The sequence below is a fragment of the Salvelinus fontinalis genome, chromosome 6, assembly GCF_029448725.1.
Source record: "Salvelinus fontinalis isolate EN_2023a chromosome 6, ASM2944872v1, whole genome shotgun sequence".
NCBI lineage: Eukaryota > Metazoa > Chordata > Actinopteri > Salmoniformes > Salmonidae > Salvelinus > Salvelinus fontinalis.
In genome coordinates, this window is record NC_074670.1 from 53,148,346 (window position 1) to 53,173,269 (window position 24,924).

The 24,924-nt window shown below is 43.8% G+C and overlaps 2 protein-coding genes across 4 annotated transcripts in view; one reads left to right on the plus strand and one right to left on the minus strand.

Moving 5' to 3' along the window:
* tmx2a (thioredoxin-related transmembrane protein 2a) lies at positions 1-7,136 on the plus strand. Its single transcript, XM_055927068.1, has 8 exons — positions 1-318; positions 435-495; positions 872-985; positions 1,948-2,024; positions 2,330-2,436; positions 2,630-2,695; positions 2,901-3,030; positions 3,148-7,136. The coding sequence occupies exons 1-8, from the start codon at positions 1-3 to the stop codon at positions 3,316-3,318; spliced, it is 1,044 nt and encodes a 347-aa protein (XP_055783043.1). The 3' UTR covers positions 3,319-7,136.
* The window catches only part of LOC129858104 (palmitoyltransferase ZDHHC5-B-like), a 21,997-nt gene continuing 3,376 nt past the window's right edge, over positions 6,304-24,924 (minus strand). The window contains exons 2-12 of one of the 3 annotated variants that reach the window (XM_055927066.1): positions 13,582-15,085; positions 13,364-13,485; positions 13,131-13,288; positions 12,754-12,926; positions 12,571-12,673; positions 12,379-12,470; positions 12,032-12,164; positions 11,836-11,944; positions 11,636-11,742; positions 9,122-10,071; positions 6,304-8,632 (exon numbers count right to left, since the gene is read on the minus strand). In XM_055927066.1, the coding sequence (XP_055783041.1) occupies positions 8,527-8,632; positions 9,122-10,071; positions 11,636-11,742; positions 11,836-11,944; positions 12,032-12,164; positions 12,379-12,470; positions 12,571-12,673; positions 12,754-12,926; positions 13,131-13,288; positions 13,364-13,485; positions 13,582-13,727 (2,199 nt within the window). In that variant the 5' untranslated portion in view covers positions 13,728-15,085 and the 3' untranslated portion in view covers positions 6,304-8,526. Of the gene's footprint in view, positions 8,633-8,996; positions 10,072-11,635; positions 11,743-11,835; positions 11,945-12,031; positions 12,165-12,378; positions 12,471-12,570; positions 12,674-12,753; positions 12,927-13,130; positions 13,289-13,363; positions 13,486-13,581; positions 15,086-24,924 lie in introns of all 3 variants that reach the window. The other 2 variants (XR_008759980.1, XR_008759981.1) reach the window with 2 other exon arrangements.

Consider the following 24,924-nt stretch of genomic DNA (forward strand, 5'->3'; position numbering starts at 1 on the left):
ATGCGCATACAGGTGCTCTACGTTACGTTCATTCACATTGAGCAATCTTTGGTTGAGCTTTTGCTGCATCAACTGTCACTTTCCTCAAACTCCTTGCTTTCTATTCTCTATGTTGCATGCTGCGCGAACATGGGGTTGATCACCGGAGTTGTTGCTTTCTTTTACCACTTACCTCAAATATACAAATGGCTCTTCAAGCCTTATTACATATTGTCTACATTGATGTCCACTGCATTCCTCATACTTAGGAAGTGTCCGGGACTTTGCGAAAACCTGAACACTGAACGGGAGGACCGGAACCCATGCGACTTTGACTGGGTCAGTATCAGGGTAGCGTTGCAGCGCTGCTGCGCTAAATCTTCTGGGTTGTGGTGTTACTGTAAATATTTATTTTACAATACTTTGTATGTAATATTGTGGGGCCTGTCTTACAGAGAGAAGTGGAGATTCTTATGTTTCTCGGTGCGATTGTCATGATGAAGAACAGGAGAGCCAGTAAGTTCTGAATGAATGACACAGGTTTGGCCAGGTGGCAGGTGTGAGCCCACTGTTGTCACTGAAAATCTCTCATATGTTTACAGTATAAACAGTAAACATCAGAACACACACATGCACTGGCAACTTGCCCTACAAACCCTCACATACCATAAACCACTTAAGGACATGTTGATCTGCTGAGGATGGGTTTGCTCTTGACAGTCTGTTCGTTTTGTAAACATGAGAATACAGTTGATTGTAACGACACTGCTTATTTCGTTCACTGTACTAACCCCCCTACCCTCTTTTCTATCCATTGAGTTTTATTATTCCTCTCTCTACTCCTCCTACTTATCTCTCTGTCATGAACCCTAACCTTTCTCCTATTCTCCAGTCACCATAGAGCAGCATGCAGGGAACCTGTTTATGTTCAGTAAGGTGGCCAACGTCATCCTCTTCTTCAGGCTGGACATCAGACTGGGCATCCTCTACTTCCTACTATGTATTGGTGAGCTGACATACTGTCATACTACCCTTAATGTCACTGCTATCAGTTATTATGCATTATAACTAGTGCCCAGAGGAAGTTGTTGGACTCCTTGTTAAGACAAGACAATGCAAGCTTCAGGGTTTCAGTTGGACTTTGACTTTGTTAGTCGAAACCAACTAGTCTGTCTATGCTCTGTCAGTGATCTTGGCAGCATAGGTTAGGAGTTAGAGCTAATACCAACTATACTGAACAAAAGTATAAATGTAACAATAAAGGTGAAATAAAATAAATGTTTTTAAATAAATTCATTAGGCCCTAATCTATGGATTTCACATGACTGGACAGGGGTGCAGCTATGGGTGGGCCTTGGAGGGCATAGGCTCACCCACTTGGCAGCCAGGCCCACACACTAGGGAGCCAAGTCCAGCCAATCAGAATGAGTTTTTCCCACAAGGCCCACCCATGGTTACACGTGGTCTGCGGTTGTGAGGCCAGTTGGACGTACTGCCAATTTTCTAAAGAGACATTGGAGGCAGATTATGGTAGAGAAATTAATATTAAATTATCTGGCAACAGCTCTGGTGGAAAATCCTGCAGTCAGCATGCCAATTGCACGCTCCCTCAGAACTTGAGACATCTGTGGTATTGTGTTGTGTGACAAAACTGCACATTTTAAAGTGACCTTTTATTGTCCCCAGCACAAGATGCACCTATGTAATGATCATGCTGTTTAATCAGCTTCTTGATATGCCACACCTGTCAGATGGATGATTGTATTGGCAAAGGGGAAATGCTCACTAACAGCAATGTAAACAAATTTGTGCAAAACATTTGAGAGAAATAAGCTTTTTGTGCGTATGGAAAATGATTTCCGCTCATGAAACATGTTTACCTTACATATTGCGTTTAGATTTGTGTTCAGTGTATCTATTCTACAGTATCATATACTAAAAATGTTGCTGTTTCCTATCCTATCCCAGCATTCGTCATGACCTGCAAACCACCACTCTACATGGGCCCAGAGTACATCAAGTACTTCAGTGAAAAGACCATAGACGTAAGTGTGGTAATCCAAGCCTTGAGACGTGACAGCCATGAGTGTGAAGATTAGACAACATATTGTAGACTGTTGATTCTAGTTAGCTGACTGTCATTAAAATAATACTAACTGTAAGTGAGCATTAGATGTTATTTACAACAGTTTAAATGTTACTAATCCATGTTCTGCTGCTCTAGTAGCCCTGCCTGCCAGGCTAATTATGGTACTTTTAGTAGCAGAAGACACCCACCTGGGAACCAGACTACTATTCCGGTGATCTTTTTATGTAATCTAATGTAATCTGGTCTAATCCCATTGGACAGGAGGAGTTGAATCATGATACTCGTGTGACGTGGATCGTTGAGTTCTATGCTAACTGGGCTCCTGAGTGTCAGTCCTTCGCCCCCGTCTTTGCTGACCTCTCCCTCAAGTTAGTATTCTTCCTGTCTCACTTATTTGCTTCCTCCCTCTCCTCTTGTCTGTGTACATTTACCCCCTCCTCTACTCTTATCCAAGTGAAACACACGTCTCTAATGTTGTTGAGTTTATTTTATTTTTACAGGGACAGTGCATATGTTGTGTTGACTAAACATGGCTGCCTCCTGTTCTCCACGGTTTTTCAGGTATAACTGTACTGGACTGCGGTTTGGGAAGATAGATGCTGGCCGGTACGGAGAGGTGGCTCAGAAGTAAGACTTTCCCTTATGGACATTGGAAGTGTCTCTGACAAACTATATTTTCACGAGAATGCTCCATTACATTTTTTTATTTTGATTCTAAGACCCTAGACTGCATGTCAGTCTGTCTAAATTTAAGACAATAAGGAACTGCTTATTTCCATAGCCTGAATTTTTTTTTCTGCCGTGTGCTGACTGAATATGTATTTTTCTACAGGTACAAGGTTAGCACCTCCCCTCTGGCCAAGCAGCTCCCTTCGTTGGTGCTTTTCCAGTCAGGTCGGGAGGTCATGAGACGTCCAATGGTGGACAATAAGTTTCGAGCTGTGTCCTGGACTTTCAGCGAGGTGTGTGTTGTGGGGAATCATCGGTCTGTGTGCGGGCTTGTGTGTGCGTGACTTGATGAAGTGTGGGAATGGCTTTAGGTCCCCACTCACATAACCGTGTGCCTCATTCACATCTAGGAAAACATCATACGTGAATTCAACCTGAATGAGCTCTTCGAGGCATCTAAGAAGATAAAGAAGGGTCGTGGTGTGAAAGGAGAGGACCAGAACCCCTCACTACCAGACGAGGGCAGCGAAGAGCGCCAACCTGAACCAGACACCCCAGCAGAGAGCAAGAAAGACCAGTAGTGACGAAGGGACAACAGGGACTGGATTGTTCTACTGCACACAGTTCACTGCTCGTCACACAATCGCTGTCAGTTATCACTGGTTGTATTACCTGATGACCAGGATTCAAGTTAATTCACGAGCTTGGGCTTGTGGAAAAGCTGCTGCACGCAAACCAAAAGGGACAGAATGAGCTACACTACATGACCAAAAGTATGTGGACACCCGCTCATTGAAAAATCTCATTCCAAAGTTATGGGCATTAAAATTGGAGTTTGTCCCCCTTTGCTGCTATCAAATCAAATGTTATTTGTCACATGCACCGAATACAACAGGTGTAGACCTTAGTGAAATGCTTACTTACAAGCCCTTAACCAACAAGAAGAAGTTAAGGAAAAACCTTAAGTAAAAAAAGTATTAATAACATAATTAAAACAGCAGCAGTAAAATAACAATTGCAATAGGGAGGCTATATACAGGGGGGTACCAGTACAGAGTCAATGTGTGGGGGCACTGGTTAGTCGAGGTAATATGTACAGTGGCAAGAAAAAGTATGTGAACCTTTTGGAATTATCTGGATTTCTGCATAAATTGCATAAATTCCATTTTGGTGGAACTCTTACCCCGCTACACTTCTGCATAAATTGGTCATAACATTTGATCCGATCTTCATCTAAGTCACAACAATAGACAAACACAGTCTCTGCGGTAGCAGAGAGAACAGTCTATGACTAGGGTTATAACAGCCTCCACTATTCTGCGTAGGCTTTCCACTAGATGTTGGAATGTTGCTGCGGGGAGATCCTTCCATTCAGCCACAAGAGAATTAGTGAGGTTGGGCACTGACGTTGGGCGATTAGGCCTGGCTCGCAGTCGGCGGTCAAATTCATCCCAAAGGTGTTCGATGGGGTTGAAGTAGGGCTGGGTGATATGGCCTAAAAGTAATATCTCTATTTTTTTCAGAGGTTTGGACGATTCACGATATATATATCTCGAGTTCTTGTTTTTCTCTAAACAAATTAAAAAAGGTCAAGACATAATTCTTAATTGAATTTTCTTTATTAAAATAAATATACAAGGCCTCAAGGCCTATTTGTGCAAAACATATTAACACACCAACACATCTATTCTATTGTTTAGGAATGTTTGACCACTAGCTGTTTGAATATATATACAGTATATACATTTTGATTGAACATTTATTAATTTAGTTAATTTGTTGTTATAATTAAAACAGCCTGTGGTTATTTGCTATTGGATTGGCAGAATGACACAACTACTAACACATTAGCCTACAGCTGGCCTGAACATAACTTTTTTGAATGCACTTTAATTATACAACATCACACTTACGGATGGCGAGGTGAAGCCTGTGCCCAAAGCACTGCAGGCGGGTCCAGTTGTTCAAGCACAATGCTTTTATCATGTTGCTCCCGCTGTCAGTTGTCATGCACACCTGTCGGTCTTTGCTCATCTTCCACGATGCCAAAGAATCTTTGAGACCCTGGGCTATTACTTCACCCATATGATCCCCGGGGAAGTAGAACTCTTACCCCGCTACACTTCTCTGGCGTGGTTACAATTTGTGAAAGGTTGTGATTGGTGATAACCTCTGTGCACGTGTTCTCACGCAATTGGGACATGATTTGACATTGGGCTGACAGAGAAGAGACAGTGAGATGCTACATTTGTAAAACGTTACATTATAACAGAACCTCGATTCTTGTAATATAGGCATTTTCCATATCGGGCTAAAACAAACTCAAATATATTGAAAAAACTCGATATATCGCCCAGCCCTAGATTGAAGTCAGGGCTCTGTGCGGGCCAGTCAAGTTCTTCCACACTGATCTCAACAAACCATTCCTGTATGGAAGTCGCTTTGTGCACAGGGGCATTGTCATGCTGAAACAGGAAAGGGGCTTCGCCAAACTGTTGCCATAAAGGACAGAATCATCTAGAATGTCATTGAATGCTGGCGTGTTAAGATTTCCCTTCACTGGAACTAAGGGGCCTAGCCCGAACCATGAAAAACAGCCCCAGACCATTATTCCTCCTCCACCAAACTTTACAGTTGGCAGTATGCATTCAGGCAGGTAGCGTTCTCCTGGCATCCCCAAACACAGGTTCGTCTGTCCGACTGCCAGATGGTGAAGCGTTATTTATCACTCCAGAGAACGCATTTCCACTGCTCCAGAGTCCAATTGTGCATGGTGATCTTAGGCTTGTGTGCAGCTGCTTGGCCATGGAAACCCATTTATGAAGCTCCCAACGAACAGTTCTTGTGCTGACATTGCTTCCAGAGGAAGTTTGGAACTCGGTAGTGAGTGGAGTGTTGCAACCGAGGACAGACGATTTTTACATACTTCAGCACTCACCAGTCCCGTTCTGTGGACTTGTGTGGCCTACCACTTGGCGGCTGAGCCGTTGTTACTCCTAGAAGTTTCCACTTCACAATATCAGCGCTTACAATTGACCGGGGCAGCTCTAGCAGGGCAGAAATTCAACGAACTGACTTGTTGGAAAGGTGGCATCCTATGACGGTGCCACAGTAAAAGTCACTGAGCTCTTCAGTAAGGCCATTCTAGTACCAATGTTTGTCTACGGAGATTGCATGGTTGTGTGCTCGATTTTAAACACCACTCAGCAACAGGTGTGGCTGATCTAGCAAAATCCACAAATTTGAAGGGGTGTCAACATACACTTTATATACAAAAGTATCTAAACGGAAACATCAAACCTTCCCAATTATCGATGCCTTAAACTTTTGAAGTGAAAATGCCTTACACCGCCGTCTCACTCATTCATCCATAACAGTTTTACTGTGAATGTAGTGAGTTTGTTTTACTTGTTTTTTTTCATGTTCTGATACCTTTTCGGTCACATTTCAACACCAAAGTATGGCGTCAAACTGACAGTTGGTATAATCTGTTCTGCCAAAAGTGAAATAAAACTTCTATCCTCCCAGACCCCTGCCATACTCTCAGCTGATTGAAGACAGACACGTTTTTCCATCAGGGCAACCTTTTAATCTGAGAAGACATCTTTAAAAACGTCTTCATAAGGCCATTTTGGAACTGTCTTTTTCATATTCATCGTTGAAGTAATTTGTGACACTCTTTCCATTCAGCACAGCTTACAACAATACTATTCTAATTTACTTATGCATATTCACTTATTCACCACCAAAGTAACAGTCAGACTTTCTCCAGTCCTGTATGTCTGACTTTTTGTGCCATTATGATGCTTAACTATTGTCATCATACATATCAACTAGGTGTGCATTTGGCAAGGATATTCTCTCTCTCTCTCACACACACACACACACACATCTAAACATGGCGAGGGGGACGCACACACACTCTGACTGGCCATGCTGCTGTTTGATTGGTTGGTGGGATAGTCTACTTTGTGTGCTTCAGAACATAACATGTGCTACATTCAGCTAGCTTTGACATTCCAACTCTCATAGCTTTGGCTTAAACATAACACCACCTCTCACCCACACACTCCTGACACACCTCTGTGTTTCTGACCATGCCTTCCTAAACCTATTTGTGGCCAAAATGTTAATTGTACCATAAAGAGATTCAAAATAAAGAAATCAAGAGGCCAGAATATCTACAAAACAAACTAAAATATAACATTCTTATCTGGCTGTAGCCATAAGAAATACTGTAAAAAACAAAATGCTTAGTTTTACTACAAATAGTCTCAAGGCAAAAAAAAAAAAAATCAAAACAGTCCTCAATTTCAAACCAATCACCCCAAGACACATCATACATATTTCTATTAACAATCAGACATTACTACAGAATATCTATATTTATACCATATTATCTTAGAAAATAAACCACCCCCCAAGAATTTGATTTCTTGGAATTGTCCAAGTACATTAGAATCTAAGGACAAGGCACTATGACAGGGATGTGGTCTCTGGGTTATAAATTACCCTTCTGGGAACAGATCTAGGATAATCTTAACATCCCCTAGTCCTAACCTTAACCATTAGGGTCAAAAAGCCCCATTGTGGAGGGGCAACTTAATCCAACTCCAGGACGTAGAGATCGGTTTGGAATTGTGTTAAGAGCGCAAAGGTATCCCTGTGTGTTCAAATAAATAAGCCCCTCCCACCATAAACCCATTTGGCTAGACATCTTTATAAGGTTTTTCTAGCATTCCATTGACAGAAAACATAGCGAACATCAAAAGGACAATCATTTAAAGCTACAAACAGAGAATTTGAATAATGTATCAATAAAAAAAACATTGAGTGTACATTCCACAAAGAGGCTTGTGCTGTATTTATGATTCAGAATTTACATTTTCTTTGTGGCTTTCAACATCCTCAGTGATGTCACTTCAGCTGTCCGTCAGAGAGGATCATCACTTTGGATGAATATTCCATCGAGATCTATGACAGGTTGAAGCAGCCATCAATCAAAACAAGCGACCAGTCTAACTCACTCACATTTATAGTTTGTCACGAAGCAAAATAAACTATATCTTCATCATCTGACCCAATAATTCTTAAAGATTCTTTTTGACATTTATATAAAACAATTACAAAACCAAAGCTTTATTTAGAAAACTAAAATGAAATCATAGTGGTTGAGGCATCATCTCTGCACAGTCTTTGAATAATCACTGCAGACTAACTAATTAATGACTACTGTGGAGTGGGGATCCATCCATATGATGGAGCAGGAAGTCTTGAACCACAGAGTGCCACGATTGGTCACCAGTCCATATGCTCCCTCTCAGGCTCCATGCTGATTGGTTAAAAAGCCTTACTTCCTTCCAGGATTATATTTTATCGTATAAATTCTCCATGTGTTAATGTACCAAAACAAATCATATTTTTATACAAGTGTTATAGAGAGAGTTTAGTACCCAGCAGTCATAATAGCATTCATGTTATACAGTCTATGGCTCACAGAGAGGCCGAGGTAAGGTTGTCCCATTCCAACACTGATCAACATTGAGTTCCACTTCAGTTGCCATTCTATCCAATATGAAAGATTGGCAGATAAAGATGGTCAGGATAGGAAGGTCATTGAAATACCAGTGAGCCAACACACTTCTATTCCACTATCCAACTCCATATTGACCATTGTGTGGGTGCATTTTAGTGAACATCCATCTTGAAGTCCCTCAGAGTAAGAACATTTGAATCTGTCCAGTGGAACAATCTTCTTTCTATCATTGGCCGGGGATGACGTCTGTCACTCAAACCGATATCTCATAGGTTGTCCCTCCGACGCCAGTCACCTTTTTCACCCCGCCCCCTGGTTTAGATGTACTGTGATTGGCCAAGCCTGGGCGAGAGGTGGATCTGATTGGATAGTCGGCGGGAAAAGGGGGGGGGGGGGGTAAGGATGCAGATGGGGTGACAGAGGTAATGAGAGAGAAGAGGTGAGTAGATCTGATTCAAAAATAGACTGTAATAACAAGACTTATGATAAGGTTACAAGAGTAGAAGGCTCATTGGGGCAGAGGAAGAGGGCACAGAACAGACAAAAGTGAGAAAACAGTAGCATGCTAAACTGGTCATGCTAACAAACACAATCACTTCGGTTTCACACATACTTGCCTCTATATGAAGTAGACAATTCAAACACAGATATACATCCCACTACAGTTACACCCGAGCATAGTTCTTATACACATTAAAAACACACTCCAGCAGAAACACTTACTGATATCAAGAGGAGGAAAAGACTCACACAGATCAGGGAGGAAGAGGAGGGTTCACATAGATCAATCAGGGAGGAAGAGGAGGAGTACGAAGAGTACCAGGCTTGCGGCTCAGATCTCTACTCACTGTGGAGCCTGGATCCCTCTGATTCCGCCCCCTCCCGACAAACCACCTCCTCCCATTGGCCGAGCCTTGTGCTGGAACCCTGCCTCTCGGGTGTAGGAGAGAGACTGCCCCAGGGAGGGGCCTCGGGGCGGGGGGGACACAGGGGAACAGGCACGGGGAGAGGACGGGGAGGGCTGTTCAGAGACGGGAGGAAGGGGGCGAGAGGAGGAGGCACGGAGGTGTGGGTGTCTGGTGTCCTGGTGGAGGAGGTGCGGTGTCTCAGGGTGGGCAGCGTGTGGGGGAGGAGTCGGCAGGGGCGGGCTGATGGCGCGAAGGTACGCCCTGTGGGGGGAGGAGAAAGAGGCAGAGCCCTGGAGCAGCTGGCCCTCTCTCTGCTGGGCCATCTGTGCAGAGAGGAAGGGCGAGGTGTACCCCTGCAGGGGCGCATCCCCGACCCCGGGGGCCGGCAAGGAGAAGGTCATCGCCGGGGGAAACGCTGCGGGGGTGTGGGGCTTCTGGGGGGACAGCTCATGAGCAGCCGATTCAAACTCCGGGCTCTCGGACGGCGTCAGCAGGCTGTCGTAGGACAGGCTGCCATTCCGAGGTGTCTGATTGGCCAGGCTCTTGTAGCTGGTGTCGGTGGTGCCCTCTGATTGGAGCGTGCCCAGAGTATTGTGGTGCGTGTGGGCAGAGCGCATGCTGGAGGAGAGGGAGCCACCGGTGGACAAGACAAGAGATGAGGGGTAGGAAGTGTACGACCGCCCCCCTAGGGAGTACCCGGAGATGCCCCCCGAGACGCCACCACCCGTCCCACTGGTTCCCCCGGGGCCCTCGCCCCTTTCCCTTCCCCCCCTATGCACCCTCACACCTATTAACGACCCCCCATCAAGGGTGCTGGGCTCAGACCGATAGCTGTGCTGGCAACTCGACTGGAGGATGGAGGGAGAGTCCAGACTGTCCCCACGAATCATCTGGAGAGAAAGAGAGAGGGAGAGGTGGAGGTGAAGGTAATGATAGGAGAGAAGAGCAGTAAGAGATAGTGAAGGTAAAATGAAAGAGGATGGGAACGTATGTTACAAAGTGATTACTTTGAGACATTCCTCAACAGAAGACAACATATAAATTTGTATAGATCACAGTTTCTACAGAGAGCCAGCAGGGGAGGATGAAGGTCTACTGGGGCATCACATTACCAAGACCACTCACCTTGCAAAATAACATTAGCGCCACAAGAACAGAAACATAGAAATCTATAAAAATACAGGCATTCATGTAAATGCAGAGTCGGGGGGGGGGGGGGGGGTCACAAGCATACACCTTTTTACAGACATAAATGGACACACACACGACACTAACTGAGACTTACTGATCAACTGATGGCCACTGAGTGATCAATTCAGAGTAAAAACAAAAAAAGAGGGGGATGGAGTTAAACACAAAGGAAAGAAGGCTAGGACCTCAGAGAGGGGTCTCTGCTAGTCCCACCTGGATGCCCTAGGCTTAATGCCACCCAGCATTCTATAGCTGATCTATCAACTGATTTGACCCTGTGTTTAGGAGGAGATTATAAACTAAAGGAGTAGAGCTATGTCATCTCAGGGAATGGATCTCACGATGTCTGTCATCTCAAAATGTTAAAGGTCTGGACTGCGTAAGAAATGCGTGAGTATGTATACACTCCTCTCCATATACATTTGGACAGGGTACATTTTTACATTTGGCTCTATACTCCAGCATTTTGGATTTGAGAACAAATGGTTCATATGAGGCGACAGTAAAGAACTTTTATTTGAGGGTATTTTCATACACATCTTTTTTACCATTTAGAAATTAATGTACTTCATATCATTTTAAGACGTCATAAGTAGTTGGACAAAACTCACTTATAGTGTATTAAAGTAGTCTAAAGTATATTTGGTCCCATATTCCTTGGACACTATGACTTCAAGCGTGTGACGCTACAAACTTGTTGGATGCATTTACAGCTTGTTTTGGTTGTGTTTCAGATTATGTTTTGCATAATAGCAAGTGAATTGGCAATAAAGTGCTTTCATTTCTAAACAGTAAAACAGTTATGTATGAAAATACCCTCAAATAAAAAAGGTGACATTTTGTACTGCCGCTTCATATTAAACATATTTATCGCAAATCCCAAAATGCTGGAGTATAGAGCCAAACTAAACGTTTTAGTTTCCGCATCCAAATACATACAGAGTAGGGCCAGGATCGCAATACTCGTTAGTATCGTGGCAAGGAAACAAAACGGATGTAACTTCTTTAGGAAAACAGCCCTAATATTGGAAACAAACATCATTATGTTGTAAACCAGAGTCACATGTATTTATTTTCCAAACTATAGCACACAATATTTTACATCCAGCAGGTCTTTAAAGGACCAAAGAGTTGTCTGCTTCGTGTTTTCATTTTTGCCATGGAAAATATATTGTGATAGTGGTATCATCACAGCCCTAATATGGAGGGGAATGTATGCATGTGTATGTGTGTGTGTGTGTGTGTGTGTGCGTGCGTGCGTACCTTGTTTGGGTGTGTCAGAGCTGTGTGGTTCATCTGTGGGCTGCTATAGGCCGGCCGGTACTTGTACATAGATGGAGTGGGCGGACCGTCAGACAGCAAGCTGCTCTCTGATTGGAGGGGGGGGAAAAAAACAGCGTTTAAAAACTACACAGCGCCGCCTGGGTGGGATACGGGAGTGCTTGTGTGTGTTCACTGCTCACCCTCGGTGTCAGCGCGGGGCAGACCAGGGTAGCGGAGCTCCGGTTTGGGAGGAGGTGGAGGCTCTGCATCAGCTGACTGGTTCTCCATCTGCTCTAAACTGCTCTTAGACTGACAGGGACAGGAAGGGACAAGACTGTTCATACACACGAGAGATGACTAAGAGTTTATTTTATGTGTGTGTGTGTGTGTGTGTACCCTGGTGCTGTGGCAGTCGTTCTGGATGCCGTTGTCCAGGACTTTGGCTTCTAGCTGGGCCTCGGAGAGAGGAGGGCGGAGGAAGGGAGGCTGCACCTCCGCTGTCTGTTTGCCCCGCCACCGCCCCACATACCTGACAGAGACAGCAAAACACACATCAATGACTTCCCTGAAACATACACCAACTTTATACTACATTACACAGTAGAAATATTATTATATAGATATTTAGTTAACCACCACAACACTGAGGCTATACTGAGTTCCTTACCCCTGAGGGTCTTGTTCAACCATAAGCTGCAACAGCAGAGGAAAAGAGGAGGCATGAAGGAGAGACGGTCGCTAACCTGGGAGCCTGAGCGCTACAGAGCACATGTGAGATGTTCCTCAGACAGCCATTGGTGAAAGGGTTAACGCCGCCCCTAAACTTCCCTGTGACCTAGAGAGAGAGCGCGTGAGAGAGAAGGTCTATTTTTAGATCATGTCAGCCCTCTCAGAGGAAAACACACCAAAACCCACACCCAGATAGACAGACGTACCTGCTCGTTAGTGGTCCTACCCCGAGCTACCAGTACCATGTGGAAACCAGTAAGACCTGCTACTGGGATGAAGAAGAGGCCAGCAACACACATTGTAGCCATACTGGGAACACACAGTCAAGGACACCAACACCAGCGCAACAACTAGCGCGCGCGCGTGTGTGTGTGTGTGTACAAGGATACGTGACAGCGGAGTGAACCCTGTCCAGCTGGTGCTGGTGGTGGAGGACGTAGAGCAGGCCGAAGCCGAACACACCCATGATGTGGATCGTCAGGGACAACAGGAACAGGAAGAAGTGACGGTAGTTCCTGCGCCCAATACAGTTGTTGACCCACGGGCAGTGGTGGTCAAAGTCCTGCCAAGTCACACACAGGTCAAAACGGTCACAAAAGAGTCAAGAGATTTTATTTTTTTAAATTATCAAATAACTGATGTTTCTCTGATATTTCTATTGTTGCCACGGACAACGTGTTATAACACAGTTGTCACCCGTTATACCACCTGTAGTGTGAGCTAGGTGGCAGTCTGTAGAAGTACAGGTCTGTGTGTGTGTGTTTACCTCCACACAGTTGTCACACACAGAGCAGTGTGAACAGCGGGGCGGTCTGTAGAAGCGGCAGCTGGAACACCACTTCATCCGGACCTGAATGCCCTTGATATCCACTGTCTTATAGAGCGGAGCGCGGAAATCATCCTCTTTATCCTCATCCTCTTCCGCTGTGAACACACACACCGTACACACTGAAACACTTTCTTCACACCTAAGTCATTTATCTTTAACACTCTCCTTACCTCTGGGAAAGACCCCTGGGTCCATAAAGGTGGCCATGCAGAAGTTGGCGAGGGTGAAGAGGAAGACCACAGCATTATAGATGGGAACAACGGAGGAGACATGCTCTGACAACCACGGACACCTGGAGGGAGAGAGGGATGGGGGGGAAGGGAGAGAGATACAGAGCTATAACATGGAATCTAATGTGTGTGTGTGTGTGTGTGTTCGTCTTACTCACGTGAAGCAGAAGAAGAGTGTGGTGGAGGCGACCAGGAAGGTGGTTGCCGCAGAGACGGGTACATAGCGACTGGGGTGGAACCGGCGGGGAGAAGAGGCGGGGCCACCCACTTCTCCCCCTAGCCCCCCACTACTAAACCCCGGCATCGGAGGGAAAGAGAGAGGTAGAAGGGGTATATCTAAAGAGAAGGTTGGTGGAATGGTCAGAGGGAACACCTCAGTGTCCGTATGGGATAAGGGAGCATGATGGTAGAAGGGAAGGATCTTAGGGACCAGCACTTGTAATATTACACAAAGCAGCCGTTTGGGAGAAACATCTTAAGAGAAAGCTAGCCAGATATTTGCACTTCAGCCAATAAAACCACTTAAAAACTAAAATAATGATTTTATAATAAAGTCTACACCTTTGTTTACGTGTGTGTAGAACTTTGCAGGTATATATTAGACTATATAACTTTTACACATCTTAAAAACGTTACATTATGATACAAAAATAATCGCGACTTTTAGAAATATTTCTATATGGCTTCATGTAACCTTATTTGGTTCAACAATATAAATACATCAACAAAATGTCTCCTGTGTAGTGCAACAAAGACCCACAAGGACACACACAACGACCTGCTTGAACAACCACTTTCTGACCTGGTGAGACAAACCAACCCTGCACAGGCATCGAACACTAACTTGCTATTACTCCTCAGCTATTACTCCTCAGCTATTACTCCTCAGCTATTACTCCTCAGCTATTACTCCTCAGCTATTACTCCTCAGCTATTACTCCTCAGCTATTACTCAGTGCTTGAGTGTTAACAGTTGTTCATTTACAAATTCTTGTAAGGTAAATGTGGGGCAGAAATTAGGAGGTAGTAACACGACATCCTATGAAACAGCAGAACAGGGTTCTCTAGCAGAGCAGTGACCATCGACTGAACTCTGGTCTTAGACAAGGTGTATCTAGGCACTGAAATGTGTGTTTGTGGGACAGAGAAAAGTGTGACAGAATGCTTGCAAAGGGGAGAGTTCAAGGCTCTATATCCTGCGGAGGCAGCAGTGGTTGAGACAAACAAAAATCTCAACTTTAAGCCAGTCTTAAAGCTGCCCAGCAAAATTCCAAGTCCACTTGCAGCTTTTTCAAACATTAAAACTTGTACACAAAAGCCATTTAAAATGTTGTATCCACCATTTCAGTACTCCGTCAATATGAAAGAACGATGAGATCAGTCGTGTTGGGTCAACTGGACCAATCAGCTGTTTATCTAGCCGTTTGTGTCAGTCTTTGTGACAGTGCAGGTAAAATCAATTCATCCCAAACAGAGCCTAAATCTGTGTCGCCACGGTTTTGCCGTAAACATGCCTCTTTTCCCATGATCCCTTTGAAATGGAGCCACGCAGAAAGAAGAATAAGCCACTCAGACAACTGCTGGTCCTCTTCTTTCTCTCCCGCTTTATTTCTTTGCACACACACACTGTCGTTGTCTAAGAGGGCAATCAGAGGGCACCGCCTGAAACAGAATGAAATGGAGAGCATGTTACACAACTACTAGATTACATCAATAACATTAACCAACACCTCAAACTTCAACCAGTAGTAATTACACACACACAAACCTCACACCATAACTAACACAAATGCAGCCATGAAAAACATAGTAGTGGTGCAAGGTATGACAATAACATGTTCTTTACATACTGTAGCTAGTTGTTGCAAGCCAGAGCAGAATTGTGTATGTCTAGGGAGTGGCAGGTTGTGTGTTGAAACCTGACCATTTTGTCAACTCTACTCCATTTTCATTTTACAACACTGACTAACCAGGAAAAAGGTGTGTCTAAAAGTGTCTTTCTTCCTTACACACAAACACAACCTCTCTCTCACACTCTTTCTCTCTCACACACACACACACTGGTATTCATAACAGAGCCCTCCTATCCACACAGATCTCATGTAACACCTGAGGGAAAAGTCCTGTTCCATTAGAACACTGAAAACAGATCTTAGGTAATAATAGAGAGCAATAGTAAATGGCGTGTTTTTGTAGGCCCTAACGGAGGCTAACTGCGCCATTGCTTGTTGGCCAAAGCCTACAAAACACAGGCGTAGGAGTTTGTTCTATGAGAATCTTCATCAGCTATCATCACTTTTTGCGAATGTTGATGCATAAGCACATAAAGGCTTCATAATTCATACATGTCATGTTAACTGTCTGATATTATCTCATAGAACAAAACGAACACACCCATGAGGTTTCATTTCCGTTTTTTTAGGACTACAAACTGGCTACAAACTGCATTTTATGATAAAATTATCAAACTCTGTAAACTAATACTATAGTAGATAGCTTAAGGAACATCGAAGATTGGAGGCAGTCTGGGGAGCCTGTCAGTCAACCAGGATGGCCATTTTAATAAAATGGCTGCCATTCAGACCCCATTTAGTCAACTAGTTGATTGTTTGGTCGATAGGCTGTTGGTCGACCGAGATCTCGAGTCAAGCAGTAGCAACAATTTATTTTTGAATTTCATGGTGTACAAGACACCAGTCTGATTGGCGCCTGTCTGAGTGGACTGATCCATTGTGGAGGCAGTGGGGATGGCACAGTCCATCATTAAGACATGTGCTACTGAAATTGTATATGGTTATATTACGTAAAACAATGGTGCAACACTAATAAAAATATTTTGTAACAAATGCGCCTTCTCCCGCTTTGGATAGCGGTCGTTCTGAACGAATCACTGCGCTGTTGAATTGGCGCCTAGTTCATGTTGCTATGTGCATAATAGCAATGTTAACCAGCATATTGGTGTTGAGAACAATGCGGCCGAGGCAGCAGCTGAGTTAGGAGAAGAGAAAACAGCACTTGTCTTAATTGTCTAAGAAAAGTGGAGAGAGGAAACCAACTTAATTAGGTCTATAATCAATAGCCTAACTGTTTATAAATCCTGGCTTTATAAAACACTAAGCATCAGCACTAAACGTCAACAACCACATGTCGGATAAACAATTATACAAATTCGGCTGTTTTTCCATCTTTTCTATGCTGTAAAGGCTTTACACTTTTGTTGTTTGTGAGAGCAAAATTGCAAGATTATGTTATAATACTTTTATTGCATCAAATGGTTGTTTTATGCAACAGAATAGAGTATTTTGTTAACTATTGTGTGTGTGTTCTACTGAGGATGGGCCTCTGGGAGATAAATATCCTCTGTCAGTATTACGATGTCTTTTGGGTGATAAAACCTAAAGAGCATGAGTTAATGTATCTGTTCTATACCATACCAGGGAGAGATGGTTCCAGTTTGGAGTCGGAGGGCCAGACACTGGTCTCTATTCAATGAAAAAACTGTTGACACAGCAGATACTGTCTGCTATGTATTACAGGTATCTCTCATACAAATCTTAACCTTGTGACCCATCATGTAGGTTGAAAGGGGTGTATCTTGGCTATAAAAGATCTTTGTACTTTTGTCTCGGGGCTCTCAACTAATCATCTTAGCGTGATTTGTCGACCAGCCATCGCTATTGCAAAGTTCTCACTAATAAAGATTCAGTTTAAGTATAAATTTGATTTGTGTGATAGGTTTGTCTCTCCTCATTTGATAATACAGAAATTAGCCACAGCATGTTGTTTTTACTTATAATTTATTTAGTGTTGTTTGCACTCTTTACTTCAATACTTATATAGGCTACTGTATCAATCAATCATTCATCCGTACATGTCATCACAAAGCATGAGTCATTCATCGTTTGAAATGCAATCAAGCATTTGTTAAAAAATAGGTGTCAAAGATCTAAGTTAAAACTTAAGACTCAGCATTTGCTGCTCCCATAAGTTATTTTTGTAAACCAAGAAGGCGTAGCAGTCGGACGTGTGTTTGTCTTGTCTTGTCCCGTCTTGTCCCGCGTAAATAGTCCTCGTATTTTTTGTATACATTTCGTATATATTTTAATTTCACTTTCCATCTTGGAACTGAATATACATTCCCGCAACCCGCCTCACCCAATGTGGTACGGATCTGCTATTTTGTATACTTTAGAACCGTAACCCCAATCAGAAGCTAGCCAGATAACTAGCTACTAGCTAGTAGTCAGTTAGCCACTGCTGCGGTCTTCGCCCTTAACTCGGACACCAGCCAGCTTCAGCTCGGGCAAATACCTGCCAGTCTGCAGGCGCGATATCAACCCAGAGAATATAGGACTGCTTTTTCTCTACCACATCACCGGATTCCTGACGCAAGCTCTGGACAATTACACCGGATCATCGTCGCTAGCTAGCTGCAACCAGGTGGCTACTACTGGCTAATACCTCTGTCCCGAAACAAGCACCAGTTAGCCTTGAGCTAGCCTCGAGCTAGGCCCATCTGCCGGCTAGCCGAAGAGGCCTACCAGCGAATTATTGGGCTACAATACCTCTTTTGCCAATTGGACTGGACCCTTTATTGCCGACACGGAGCCCCGCCGATCCATCACGACTGGTCTGCCGACGTAATTGTCCGAGGTGGTTTCAACAGGCTTTTCCATTGCGACGTTTCTGAATACCCATCTGCTAATTATTAGCTGTCTTATCGGCTGCTATCTAAATAAATATACCGGACAATTTTTTTTTCTTCTTTTTCCTGGGTCACTATATCTATTTTGCCAATTGGATCGATCCCCTCTACCACACGGAACCCCACTAATCTACCGAAGGAAACGAACGAGGTGACAAAAAAAATAAAAAAAATAAAAATACAGACCTCCATCCTATGTTATCTTGCTACCGATAGCCAGCTACCCGGCCAGCTGTCTGGATCGCCGTGCCCCCAACCAACCTCTACTCACTGGACCCTTATGATCACTCGATTAAGCATGCCTCTCCTTAATGTAAATATGCCTTGTCCATTGCTGTCCTGGTTAGTGTTTATTGGCTTATTTCACTGTAGAGCCTCTAGCCCTGCTCACTATATATCCAACCTCTCAGTTCCACCACCCACATATGCGATGACATCACCTGGTTTCAATGATGTTTCTAGAGACTATATCTCTCTCATCATCACCCATTACCTAGGTTTACCTCCACTGTATTCACATCCTACCATACGTTTGTCTGTACATTATTCCTTGAAGCTATTTTATCGCCCCCAGAAACTTCCTTTTACTCTCTGTCCTAGACGTTCCAAACGACCAATTCTCATAGCTTTTAGCCGTACCCTTATCCTACTCCTCCTCTGTTCCTCTGGTGATGTAGAGGTGAATCCAGGCCCTGCAGTACCTAGCTCCACTCCTATTCCCCAGGCGCTCTCTTTTGATGACTTCTGTAACCGTAATAGCCTTGGTTTCATGCATGTTAACATTAGAAGCCTCCTCCCTAAGTTTGTTTTGTTCACTGCTTTAGCACACTCTGCCAACCCAGATGTTTTAGCCGTGTCTGAATCCTGGGTTAGGAAGACCACCAAAAATTCTGACATTTTCATCCCAAACTACAAGATTTTCAGACAAGATAGAACGGCCAAAGGGGGCGGTGTTGCAATCTACTGCAAGGATTGCCTGCAGAGTTCTGTTTTACTATCCAGGTCTGTTCCGAAACAATTTGAACTCCTACTTTTAAAAATCCACCTCTCTAAAAACAAGTCTCTCACTGTTGCCGCCTGCTATAGACCACCCTCTGCCCCCAGCTGTGCTCTGGACACCATATGTGAACTGATTGCCCCCCATCTATCTTCAGAGCTTGTGCTGCTAGGCGACCTAAATTGGAACATGATTAACACCCCAGCCATCCTACAATCTAAGCTTGATGCCCTCAATCTCACACAAATTATCAATGAACCTACCAGGTATCACCCCAATTCCGTAAACACGGGTACCCTCATAGACATCATCCTAACCAACTTGCCCTCCAAATACACCTCTGCTGTTTTCAACCAAGATCTCAGCGATCACTGCCTCATTGCCTGTATCCGTAATGGGTCAGCGATCAAACGACCTCCACTCATCACTGTCAAACGCTCCCTGAAACACTTCAGCGAGCAGGCCTTTCTAATCGACCTGGCCGAGGTATCCTGGAAGGATATTGATCTCATCCCGTCAGTAGAGGATGCCTGGATATTTTTTTTTAAATGCCTTCCTCACCATCTTGAATAAGCATGCCCCATTCAAGAAATTTAGAACCAGGAACAGATATAGCCCTTGGTTCTCTCCTGACCTGACTGCCCTTAACCAACAGAAAAACATCCTATGGCGTTCTGCATTAGCATCGAACAGCCCCCGTGATATGCAACTTTTCAGGGAAGCTAGAAACCAGTATACACAGGCAGTTAGAAAAGCCAAGGCTAGCTTTTTCAAGCAGAAATTTGCTTCCTGCAACACAAACTCAAAAAAGTTCTGGGACACTGTAAAGTCCATGGAGAATAAGAACACCTCCTCCCAGCTTCCAACTGCACTGAAGATAGGAAATACTGTCACCACCGACAAATCCATTATAATTGAGAATTTCAATAAGCATTTTTCTACGGCTGGCCATGCTTTCCACCTGGCTACCCCTACCCCGGTCAACAGCACTGCCCTCCCCTCTGCTACTCGCCCAAGCCTTCCCCATTTCTCTTTCTCCCAAATACAGTCAGCTGATGTTCTGAAAGAGCTGCAAAATCTGGACCCTTACAAATCAGCCGGGCTAGATAATCTGGACCCTTTCTTTCTAAAACTATCTGCTGAAATTGTTGCCACCCCTATTACCAGCCTTTTCAACCTCTCTTTCGTGTCGTCTGAGATTCCCAAAGATTGGAAAGCAGCTGCGGTTATCCCACTCTTCAAAGGGGGAGACACTCTAGACCCAAACTGCTACAGACCTATATCTATCCTACCCTGCCTTTCTAAGGTCTTCGAAAGCCAAGTCAACAAACAGATTACCGACCATCTCGAATCCCACCATACCTTCTCCGCTATGCAATCTGGTTTCAGAGCTGGTCATGGGTGCACCTCAGCCACGCTCAAGGTCATAAACGATATCTTAACCGCTATCGATAGGAAACAGTACTGTGCAGCCATATTCATTGACCTGGCCAAGGCTTTTGACTCTGTCAATCACCACATCCTCATCGGCAGACTCGACAGCCTTGGTTTCTCTAATGATTGCCTCGCCTGGTTCACCAACTACTTCTCTGATCGAGTTCAGTGTGTCAAATCGGAGGGTCTGTTGTCCGGACCTCTGGCAGTCTCTATGGGGGTGCCACAGGGTTCAATTCTTGGACCGACTCTCTTCTCTGTATACATCAATGATGTCGCTCTTGCTGCTGGTGAGTCTCTGATCCACCCCTACGCAGACGACACTATTCTGTATACTTCTGGCCCTTCTCTTGACACTGTGTTAACAACCCTCCAGGCGAGCTTCAATGCCATACAACTCTCCTTCCGTGGCCTCCAATTGCTCTTAAATACAAGTAAAACTAAATGCATGCTCTTCAACCGATCGCTGCCTGCACCTGCCCGCCTGTCCAGCATCACTACTCTGGACGGCTCTGACTTAGAATGTGGACAACTACAAATACCTAGGTGTCTGGTTAGACTGTAAACTCTCCTTCCAGACTCACATCAAGCATCTCCAATCCAAAGTTAAAAATCTAGAATCGGCTTCCTATTCCGCAACAAAGCATCCTTCACTCATGCTGCCAAACATACCCTTGTAAAACTGACCATCCTACCAATCCTCGACTTCGGTGATGTCATTTACAAAATAGCCTCCAAAACCCTACTCAATAAATTGGATGCAGTCTATCACAGTGCCATCCGTTTTGTCACCAAAGCCCCATATACTACCCACCACTGTGACCTGTACGCTCTCGTTGGCTGGCCCTCGCTTCACACTCGTCGCCAAACCCACTGGCTCCAGGTCATCTACAAGACCCTGCTAGGTAAAGTCCCCCCTTATCTCAGCTCGCTGGTCACCATAGCAACGCCCACCCGTAGCACGCGCTCCAGCAGGTATATCTCTCTGGTCACCCCCAAAACCAATTCTTCCTTTGGCCGCCTCTCCTTCCAGTTCTCTGCTGCCAATGACTGGAACGAACTACAAAAATCTCTGAAACACTTATCTCCCTCACTAGCTTTAAGCACCAGCTGTCAGAACAGCTCAGATTACTGCACCTGTACATAGCCCATCTATAATTTAGCCCAAACAACTACCTCTTTACCTACTGTATTTATTTATTTTGCTCCTTTGCACCCCATTATTTCTATCTCTACTTTGCACCTTCTTCCACTGCAAACCAACCATTCCAGTGTTATTTTTTTTACTTGCTATATTGTATTTACTTCGCCACCATGGCCTTTTTATATATTTTTTTATTTATATATATATATATTTTGGTTGCCTTCACCTCCCTTATCTCACCTCACTTGCTCATATTGTATATAGACTTATTTTCACTGTATTATTGACTGTATGTTTGTTTTACTCCATGTGTAACTATGTGTTGTTGTATGTGTCGAACTGCTTTGCTTTATCTTGGCCAGGTCGCAATTGTAAATGAGAACGTGTTCTCAATTTGCCTACCTGGTTAAATAAAAGGTGAAATAAAAATAAAATAAATAAAGCGACCCTTGAATAATTAGCGTAAACAATAAATAAACTGTTCCATTTCGGAAATTGCATTCACAAATGAATGTGACTGTTTAGTCTTTGCTGTAATAAAGGCTTTACAAAAGTACATAAGACTCTCTGGTAGCTTATAATTTATTTAGTGATGTTTACATTATTCCAAACAGTCAGAAAAATGACTTTGTAATCATGGCACACAACACTTGCTCCTTTTTCTTTATCTCCAATATTTTCCATAACTAGTCAAATTTATTCCAAACATCCGACTTCCCCTTTAACTCCTGAGCTAGTAAACATTCCCCCGTTTCGGGTTTATTGGTCACGTTCTCTGCATCCATTTTGCTGTCACGTGTTCAGAGTGTGTTATAACCAATTTATTGATGCGATTATGATATGCTATAGGTCAGGCACTATTGGTCACGTGCATGCAATGCATACATGTGTCACTTAAGGATCGAACACTTTTTTTGTGCAATTTTCGCCTAAAATGACGTACCCAAATCGAACTGCCTGTAACTCAGGACCTGAAGCAAGGATATGCATATTCTTGATACCATTTGAAAGGAAACAATTTGAAGTTTGTGGAAATGTGAAATTAATGTAGGGGAATATAACACATTATCTCTGATAGATGTTTCATCTTTGAAATGCAAGAGAAAGGCCAAAATATAATATTGCAGTTTAGGCGCAATTTAGATTTTGGCCACTAGACAGCAGCTGTGTATGTGCAAAGTTTCATATTGATCCAGTGAAGCATTGCAATACTGCACAGTATTTTGTATCGAGTCTGCACAAATGTGCCGAATTGGTCAATTGATACATTTAAGTAAATAACTATATAGGACACACAAAAAGTATATGGTAATACAAAATGTAGGCTAACACTCCCAGGAATGTCATATATGACTGATCATTAGCTTATACACTAACTTTCACACATCTAGATGGCCGGGCGGGATGGGTGTGGAGCAAGAGACAGCAGGGGCAAGAGACAGCAGGGGTTCAAACTGTAGAACCCAGTTCCTACATTTGAATATAAAAATAGATTTTATCAAACAAAACTATGCTACATTTTATCTCTGGGACCCTCAGGATGACAAATGAGAGCAAGATTACTGAACGTACCTTCAGAAGTGAATGTATCAAACCAGTTGCCGTGATAAGTTATTTAGACTTTTACTTTGTGTGAAGGCTGAAAGGTCTAAAAAGCATTTTGTTAAAATGGGTTACACGTCTCTCTGCTGAACACACATATACACGAACACACATGCATACTGATGCCACACAAACTCACTGACCACATTACACTGCTGCTACTGTCCATCTATCCTGTTGCCTAGTGAGTTTACCCCTACCCTACCTATAAGTACATTCAGTGCACCTTCACTTTGTTACATTACAGTCTTATTCTAAAATGGATTCAATAAATAAAAAATCCTTAATCTACACACAGTACCCCATAATAACGAAAAGAAAACAGGTATATAATTTTTTGCAAATGTATTAAAAATAAAAACCAGAAATACCGTAACATAAGTATTCAGACCCTTTGCTATGAGACTTGAAATTGAGCTCAGGTGCATCCTGTTCCCATTGATCATCCTTGAGCTGTTTCTACAACTTGGTTGGAGTCCACCTGTGGTAAAATCAATTGATTGGACATGATTTGGAAAGGCACACACTTGTCTAGATAAGGTCCCACAGTTGACAGTGCATATCAGAGCAAACCAAGCCATAAGGTCGAAGGAATTTTCCATAGAGCTCCGAGACAAGATTGTGAGGCTGCACAAATCTGGGGAAGGGTACAAAAAAAAAAAAAATGTCTGCAGCATTAAAGGTCCCCAAGAACAAAGTGGCCGCCGTCATTCTTAAATGGAAGTAGTTTTTAACCATCAAGACTCTTCCTAGAGCTGGCCATCCGGCCAAATTGAGCAATCGGGGGAGAAGGACCTTGGTCAGGGAGGTGACCAAGAACCCGATGGTCACTCTGACAGAGCTCCAGAGTTCCTCTGGAGATGGGAGAACCCTCCAGAAGGACAACCATCTCTGCAGCACTCCACCAGTCAGGCCTTTACGGTAGTGGCTAGACGGAAGCCACTCCTCAGTAAAAGACTCGACAGCCTGCTTGGAGTTTGCCAAAAGGCACCTAAAAGACTCTCAGACCATGAGAAACAAGATTCTCTGGTCTGATGAAACCAAGATTGAACTCTTCGCCCTGAATGTCAAGCGTCACGTCTGGAGGAAGCCTGGCACCATCCCTACGGTGAAGCATGGTGGTGGCAGCATCATGCTGTGTGGATGCATTTCAGCGGCAGGGACTGGGAGACTAGTCAGGATCGAGGGAAAGATGAACAGAGCAAAGTACAGAGAGATCCTTGATGAAAACCTGCTCCAGAGTGCCGAGAACCTCAGACTGGAGGCAAATGTTCACCTTCCAACAGGACTACAATCCTAAGCACACAGCCAAGACAACGCAGGAGTGGCTTCGGTACAAGGCTGTAATCGCTGCCAAAGGTGATTTATTCCTCGTGTCACTTTCTATTATATCTTTAACTCTGCATTGTTGGAAAAGGACCTGTAAGTAAACATTTCACTGTTAGTCTACACCTGTTTACGAAGCATGTGACAAATAAAATACATTTGATTGGCTTGACGTGTTGCAAGGCATCACTGATTTACACAGTGTTCCGACTCCTCTTTAGCTCAATTCAGCTCAATGAAACTTCCCTGGTTTGCAACGAGGCTGTATGCACCAATTAATTAAGGAGATATGG